The sequence below is a fragment of the Psammomys obesus genome, unplaced genomic scaffold (assembly GCF_907164565.1).
Source record: "Psammomys obesus unplaced genomic scaffold, mPsaObe1.curated_primary_1811, whole genome shotgun sequence".
In the NCBI taxonomy this organism is placed as follows: domain Eukaryota; kingdom Metazoa; phylum Chordata; class Mammalia; order Rodentia; family Muridae; genus Psammomys; species Psammomys obesus.
The window spans coordinates 1-8,502 of NW_026595610.1; the positions used below are offsets into that span (position 1 = coordinate 1).

The 8,502-nt window shown below is 45.6% G+C and overlaps 1 protein-coding gene across 3 annotated transcripts; it reads right to left on the bottom strand.

The window, feature by feature from the left end:
• Positions 1–477: 477 nt before the first annotated feature.
• Positions 478–8,003, bottom strand: LOC129685808 (deleted in malignant brain tumors 1 protein-like). Of its 3 annotated transcripts, none has more exons than XM_055619317.1 (6): positions 7,926–8,003; positions 6,902–7,052; positions 5,281–5,489; positions 4,188–4,217; positions 2,046–2,084; positions 478–575 (listed from the first exon to the last, which is right to left on the bottom strand). In XM_055619317.1, exons 3-6 carry the CDS (start codon positions 5,366–5,368, stop codon positions 493–495), a joined length of 240 nt encoding a protein of 79 aa, XP_055475292.1. In that variant the 5' UTR covers positions 5,369–5,489; positions 6,902–7,052; positions 7,926–8,003; the 3' UTR covers positions 478–492. The 3 variants fall into 3 exon arrangements, 1 of the variants encoding a protein (XP_055475292.1); XR_008721542.1 differs by having other exon boundaries at positions 560–575; positions 2,046–2,081; XR_008721543.1 differs by lacking the exon at positions 2,046–2,084 and having other exon boundaries at positions 552–575; positions 7,926–8,002.
• Positions 8,004–8,502: the final 499 nt, after the last annotated feature.

An 8,502-nucleotide genomic window follows, 5' to 3' on the forward strand; every position in this document is an offset into this window, starting at 1 on the left:
ATCTATCCCTTAGAAACCAGACAAGAACAGTCTCTGTTCCCCATGTCTTTAGACTCTTGCAAAATATAATGCTTTCTAGACAAATGACACAGGTGCAAGCCTTCATAGTGAATGAGTTCACCAGGAAAATGAAGATTAGTGAAATGGATTAAGTGATGCAACTCTGATTACCCACTAAGACAAGCAGAGGGCGATCTGTGTGAACAGAATCTACCATATGCGGAATGCTGAAGGTTTGGGATAGACACAATACCGAATGGAATGGAAGTGCCCACCAAGGACTATATTGAATGCTTGGGGCCCTACTCATGAGTCTAACCCCATGATTGGATTCTCAGGGCTCACACCAAATCTCTTCATGAATTCTGTGATGGAGTAAACAAAATTGGATTTTTGTGGACAGAGTGGATCACTGGGGATGTACAGGGAAAGACAGGCCCTCTTTCTCATTCCTTTCTCCTTATTTTTCTGAGCTGTGCTGCACCGCAGGCTTCAAGATCCCAGAATCCCTGTCTTTCTCCAATGCTCTGGTCTTCTCCCAAACTTACCAAAATAAGGAGTTGTTGTCCACCAATCTAGAGAAGGAAACAAAGCTCGATTACAAGGAATGCCAGGCCATCAAGCTACTGTGTATCAAGGGACCCATGGTTTGACCCAGAAAACATTGGTCACAGAAACACTGTGACTGAGAAAGAGTATCTTTTCCTTAAGAGTATGGTGGCCATGCTCTCATGTGTCCATAATAGTGCAAATAAGTTGGCCCTTTACATCAGCGCAACTATAACTTTGTCCTGAATGACAGTTGCTTAGTAAAAGAATCATGCCATCTATCCCTTAGAAACCGGACAGAAACAATCTCTGCTGTTCAATGTCACATGACTCTTCACAAAGATAATGCTTTCTAGGCAAATGGCATAGGGGGAAGCCTCCATTGCAAATGATTTCATCAGAAAAACAAAGTTTAGCAAAACTGAGTAAGTGCTGCAACTCTGGGCGCTCACTGAGACAAGCAGAGAACAATTTTGGCTCAACAGAATCTACCTTTGTGCTTGATGGAAAATGCTGAAGGTTCTGGCACTGACGGAATACTAAAGAGCTCCACCCATTCTGTAATTGTTGCCTGTGCCTGTGAGCAGAATAGGGATTTCCTACCAACAACAGATCCACAACTAGACTCTACAGGAAACTTTTTTCTGTACTATTAAACACAAAGGATTATAGGTCTGACAGGAAACTCCTTAACTACTATCCATTATTAGCTAATTGAAATTTCATTCTGAGGTATACAGGGAGCTGAACATTAACTACTATAGTAGTAGGCCATGTGTCTGAAAAATGACAAAAAAAAAAAATAAGGTTAAGGATAAGGTTAGGATACAAGGGAACACAAAAAGATATTCTTCACACAGTGCAGAATCCACTCAAGAACTGAACTTCTGCCTTATGCACAAGAGTCCATCCCATATTCTCATCCAAGGAACAAAGGCCATGCAGAACATCAGACTATTCTTCCACCTCTCTCCATCCAAGACATTCTTTTCTCTACCCAAGATATTTAGGGACCCATGTACGGGACAAGTATACGTGAAACCATGTTCCAGAATTAGATAAAGAGTGAAGAAAGAGACAAACTGCCAAAGGCAACAGACTGTACAACATAGAAGAGTTGATTTTTTTTCTGGCGGATAAAATCACAAAGCATTCCTTGCCTCTCATTCCACCTCACACATCATCTTCATGGGTGAGAGACCACACAGGAGATAGGGTTTGACCTTTCTAACCTCACAGTATCCTCTGACAGAACACTAAATTCAGACACCATGGAGTACGGAACCTACTTGCATGCTGAACGAGGCCTCCACACAGAGAGAAATGGATAGAGACATGTGTCCCTTTGAAGTGAAGCCCTCTGGATCAGGAGACACCCCAGCTTCTCTAAGTGTTCACAGCACATACACACTTACCACCCTAACCCCCTAACTGTGTCAAAGAAGCCAAGGCCGTGAACAAAACTGGCAGAGAGAGAGGTACACAATTTGTGTTACCTATTGGTATGGTGGTAGGCGGTGGAGTCGTCGTCTCTGCTGTCCATACATAGAAGAGAGAGAAAAATGGGAAACATTCCGTTAAGTCTCCATGCAGGAAAACCAACACATGCCAGTACAGTGAAACCTGCTGATGGGATGGCACTCAGGGTCTGTGCTGGGGAATGCCCTGTGACTGAGACCAGTTAGAATCTGTGTAGTCCTGACTTCTCCAGACCTAAAAGGCTATTGTTGTAGGAAATGTCCTAAACTACACACCCTAATTCCAACTTGCCTACAGTTAAATCGTGCTGAGCTCTAGAAAAATCAACTCAAAATTAATGTTTCCACACGTAAATAGCTAATTAACTCTTCTTATCTAATTGCAGTAGCTGAGAGAGCCAATATAATATTCACGGGCAGAGGTCTAGAATGTCTAGAATGCCTGTTTGCATTCTGTGTGTGGATGTGTTTACAAATTCAATATCTGTGTATGTACCCTTGGTTAGATTGAAACTTAATATCCTCAAACTAAGACTCCTGAGTGCTAGAAAAACGTGTGTGAGGGACTGGATGTCTGGTGAATGTCTGTGTGTGTGTGTGTGTGTGTGTGTGTGTGTGTGTGTGTGTGTGTGTGATGGAATGTTCATTGATGGTTGGGCACATGTACATAACTCAGATGTGTGTTTTGAGATAAGGTCTTTCCTTGAACCTAGAGCTCACAGGTTAAGCTACTAAACCCTTGCTGTCATTGGCTGACAGACAATGAGGAGGAATAGACCACTTGATCTATGCAGTTCGTGGACTTAGGATGCAAAGAGAGTCTTAGCCCTATCTCAAGGTTTTTTCCCCAAGGATGTTTAGATTTGGTGATTGGGTGTTGAATCTCTCTGGAGAAGTGTAGAGCCATGAACATGACTCTACAAATATTTCTACCTATCCTGACTCATGGAGTTCAAGGCTACAACCCTCTTGTAGAGCTATAGTGTTTTGGTTTAGATATAAAATGTCCTCCAATAATATCATTTACTAAAGTTAACTTGGAGGCTGGCTCATGAATCCAAGCCTGTGATTGGATGCTGAGAGCTTTGAACAGATTTATAGATTAATCATTTGATCCAATAATTGAGTACAGGGTCTGGTTGAATAAAGTAGGTCACTGGAGCATGTCCTAGAAAGATATGCAGCTGGATTAGAATGAGATACTGTGAATCAAGGGTCAAACCCGCAGTGGCTGGGACATGGAATTTAGGGGCCAGGAAGTCATAGTGGCTGGGAGAGAAAGACTAACCTGATACAGAGCCAGGAATACCCTAGACCATGCTCATGGATACTCATAATAGAGTTAGTAAGGTGGCCTAGACCCCACTGGCAACTTTAATTCTCTCCTAAATGATAATGTCACATAATCCATGGACAAGAAGATCAATGCCTTGCCCAGGACAGAGCCTAACAGCACCAGGAAAATACTGCTTAGTAATATAGGTTAAGGACTGAAACTTTCTTATTCCACTAGACTGGGTGGGAAGGTGATGTGAGCTCCTCAAAAGCCGATTTTCTAGTTTAAGAACAACACAAAAGGTTCTAGAGCAGCAATAATTCTGTAGAGTCCTACCCATTCTGTAGCTGCCTTCTGGTATTGTAAGCAGAGCAGAGAAAGAGGGACACGTGGAATTTAATAAGTGTTCTTTCCTGGAAGGCATGCAGCGGACCTGACCATGCTCTCATGGGTCCATCTTAGTGGTAATGAGGTAGCCCTGGAAACCAGGGCAACTATAAATTTCTCCCGAATGACAGTTGCTTGGTTAAAATCATGCCAAGTGCAAGTTAGGAACAGGACAAGAACAGTCTCCTAGGTTTCTATGTCATGTGACTCCTGAAAAGTTATTGCTTTCTAAACAAATGGCATAGGAAAGGGTTTCCAAAGCAATTGATTTCACAGAAAGGTAAAATGGAGTAAGTGCTGCAACTCTGTGATCCCACTGAGACAAGCAGAGGGCGATGCTGGGTCAACCGAAGCTACCTCTGTACTTCCTGGAGCACACTGGAGGTTCTGAGGCAGACAGAACAGTGAAGAGCCCCACCATGCTGGAACTATTGTCTGTGGCTCTGGACAGAGTAGGAACAAGGGACATATAGGATTTGAGGGAGATCTGGACTCACCAGCAGTGGTCGGGAATGGCCATGGAGGAGCTGTGAGAAAAAGAAGCCATGTCAGAGCCTTGAAGGTGCCCAGCCTGCTCCTGGGGCCACAACACTGAGCAGACCAGACACTGAGGTTTATTCATCTGCTGTGACAGAGCGGGGACTGCTGACATCTGCACTGCCAGGAATATAGCAAGAGCCCAAACTCTGCAACCACCTCATGGTAAAATACATGACTGGATGTGTTGACAGGATGAATCCTGGGGTTTTGGCTGTCCCGTGAATTGTGGGTGACTAGCCCACATCCAGGTGAAAGAATCCATTTGACCATTCATGTCTCAGAGGACATCTCCACCCACACTGGACATAAAGTACAGGTCTGGAGGGATTTATTGTCATGAACACAGATTCTCCCCTGGTATCTGAAAGAACTGTATATAGACACAAAGCCCAGCGAGGGAACTGGAGACAGGAATTGAAACAAGCAAAATGCTTGGTCAAGTGATCATTTTCCCATGAAGTAAAGCAACTCTACCATCAAAGAGCAGCAGTGTCATAAAGTGGCTCCTTAGCTTAGCAGTCCTGCTCCCCATGGCACCAGAGACCTAGGACATGACACTCCTCCGCCATTCACCATTACACTCAGAGTATATGTGCAGCTCTGACAGGGGCCTCAACCCCTGATAGAATGTTCTGTCCATCTTCACATCTCCTGATCTATCCTTCTTCAGACAGAAGCCAGATGTGCTAGGCCTGAGGACATGGTCAGTGTCCCACACTTTGCAAGGGTCACAAAGCTAAAAACCTGGTGTCATCCACCACCCCTGGCACTGACTTCTCACCATCTCTTGAAGAATCTTTGACCTTTTCATTCTCTCACAATGACAGTGAAGCCAGTGTACCTCCCATCAGCCAGTGCTGCCCCAAGACTCTCTTTCTGGCAGCCAGAGCCTCAAGACCCACTGGCCACAGTCCCTCTCAATTGGATGGAATCATGGAACCCAGTGGTGCCACTTTATTGCTTATGTCTCAGACCTGGGGAAGTTGAGGAGCAGAAGGTTCCTAGTGACACTGTTCCCGAATGCACACTCACGCTGACAGGAAAACTTACTGGGGCTGACGGTGATAGGGGTAGAGTAGTAGCGAGCGTCGAACCCCCTCCTCGTGACACTGCCGTCGGTGATGAAGACTACGGACATGAAGTTTCGTGTGGAGGTGTATGTCCCGTTGAACCCATCACAAACCCGAGCAATGAGAGGAGAGCCGTGTTGGGGCCCGTCATAAAGCAGGATATAGTCATAGTGGCAGCCTCCTTCAAGCCTGGGGACACAGAAGAAACAGGTCCCTTCTCTGTGTCTGTGGTGATGTGGGGATTCACATCTCAGGGATCGTTGTCCTGACAACTGTGACACATACAGCATTTGAAACACTAGATGGCTTCCTGGAATGCAAAGGGAACTCATCTCTCTTCCAATGTCATGCCTGCTCTACAGTCTACCTATGGGGTCACAGATGTGCAATCTATAATACCTCTTCATGAAAGCCTTCTACATCACCAAAGGAAGGTCTCTTGAGAGCATTCTAATCTGCTCCTTCAAGGAGCCTCCGGTTATCTTCAGGATAAAACAAATATCTCTGATGTGTGTAAAAATGGAAGGAGTAAACCCAAGGCAGGAGCTGGAGAGGTGCCTCAGTGGTTCGGTGCACTGCCTGCTCTTCTAGAGGACCAAGGTTCAATTCCAAGTCATAACTCCTTATAAATCCACATCCAGGGAATTAGACACCCTCTTCTGAGCTCTGTGCACATGCATGCAGTTCACAGACATGCATATACACACAAAACACTCATACCCATTAAATTAAAAAATCTAACAAAACATAACAAACCACAATCAAACACCACAAGACAAGTCCCTGGACCTCTCTGACCTGGAGTTTCTCATCTACAAGGATGAACACCGTACTCCATGCCCACTGAAAGGGCAGTAATAAGGCGGGGACAACGCAAGATGTGATACTGGGGTTGGGGGAGTACTTCATGAAACCGTGCTGGTAACTGTCACGGAGGAGCTGAAGAGAACCAGACCGAGGAGCCAATGTGCATAGGACCTGATGAGCTTCAGGTGCATTCTTTGTATGGCCCTAACAATGACACTGACACAATGTGCATGTCCTACCACAGCAGAGACTGCTAAGGCCACCACAACCAGAAGCCAAGATGGAGACCGCGGGAACACAGCTCAGTCAGTAAGTGCTGGGAGCCTACACACTTCAGTGGAAATGAACTGGCACCTGCCCCTGGAGGCTCATGGAATGAGCCTCAGCTCTGAGGAGAGCTTTGCAGAGTAGGTGTCCTCATTAGCAGGACTGTCCTATTGTACCCCAAACACTGTCATTACCTAAGCCACAAATCTTCCCTCCCATTGAGTAACAGTTGCAAGTGTTTTCACATTCTCTACCGACCTCCTGATCAACAACATGAGGAAAGCAAGCATTCTAGCCCCGTCTGCTATCTGAGGATAGGGACATGCATGCCACACCACGGCCATACAGCAAGTTCATGACAACCCTGGCACTATTTTCAAATTATTCTTCTCACACACCCTTTCCATTCTGCCTAGGCTACACTAGTCAAAAGTGGAACCTGTATTTTAAATGTCGCCTAGACTATCACCGCCATGAATTTCAAAGCCCCCCATGTTGTCTAACATCTGCTCTGCACCCACACTTACTGCACATCTGGGAAGAACACAGTCACTTGGTAGTTGCTGGGGACCTGAATGTTCCACAGACATCTGGCATTGTTGGGATAGTTCCAGGGGTAGTGTGGACTTGAAAAGTTCCCAGACAGGCCATACAGAAAACCTCCACAGTCGTTGTAAACTGCAATCAAAAGAGTGGAAATGCTGATGAACCCCAGTTCACACCTCACAGCTGCCTGGCAGGAGGGGGAGACTGGCACATATCCAAGTGAGAAACTCACCCAGAGGCAACACAGCCCTATCCACTTTCTGAAGACAGAGAGGATGCCCTCCCAGGTAGCTTTTCTTTATGGGGGTAGGTGCAGGTGGGGTAGAGGATGGGTGGGTGGAAAATGGCAGTCACTGGGTAAGTTTGGTTAAAGCCACAGTCGGGTTTCCACTGTACTCATGGTGAAAAGCTTCCTTTGGGTCTTCTCCTCCCCAGCTAGTAGATGATGGTGGGGACCAGTGTCTTGGATCTCTGCTGCAGAGTTTCTGCACCCCGGAAGCAAGGCTCTTCTGGCATAACTAACACTCATCTCAGGGGTTATTTCAGGTGCCCATTGCTTGCTGATATGAGTGTCAATCTCTCTGAAGGACAGAGAGAATCTGGAGGAAGCACTGTGAACTCGACCCCTATTTCTGCTGTTCTGACTCACAGCATCTAGGACCACAGCATCTAGGCAATGCTGTGGTGTTCTGAATGGGATCAAAAATGCCCACCAAGGGCTCCTATTGAAAACCTGGAGTCCCACTCATGAGTCCAATCCCATGACCACATGATCCTGAGAGCTCTTTTCAAACCTATTCATTGATTCTGTGGTGGAGGAATTAAGTGATGCATTCTTGTGGACTGAGAGGGTGAATGGGGATAGATATAGAAAAGATGGGCCCTCTTTTTAATTCCTTTCATTCTCCTTATCTTTAAGAGCTGTGGTTTACCGCAGACTTCAAGACGATCTAACATCTTGGTTGCAGTACTAAAGGGTATGCTTTGACCTCATCCCAGACTTACCAGGGTGAGATGTTGTCCACCAATCTGGAGATGGAAACAAAGCTGGGTTAGAAGAAAGGCCTCAGCATCAAGTTCCTGACAAAGGACTCATGCTTCAATGGGACACAAGAGCAATGTTACTAAGAATAAAAAGTCTTTTGTTTGACAACAAACGGTGGCCCTGACCATGCTCCCATGTGTCCATCATGGTGACAATGATGTGCCCCGGGCCCCAGAGCAACTGTAACTTTGTCCTGAATGACAGTGGCTTGGAAAGAATCATGCTATCTATCCCTTAGAAACCAGACAAGAACAGTCTCTGTTCCCCATGTCTTTAGACTCTTGCAAAATATAATGCTTTCTAGACAAATGACACAGGTGCAAGCCTTCATAGTGAATGAGTTCACCAGGAAAATGAAGATTAGTGAAATGGATTAAGTGATGCAACTCTGATTACCCACTAAGACAAGCAGAGGGCGATCTGTGTGAACAGAATCTACCATATGCGGAATGCTGAAGGTTTGGGATAGACACAATACCGAATGGAATGGAAGTGCCCACCAAGGACTATATTGAATGCTTGGGGCCCTACTCATGA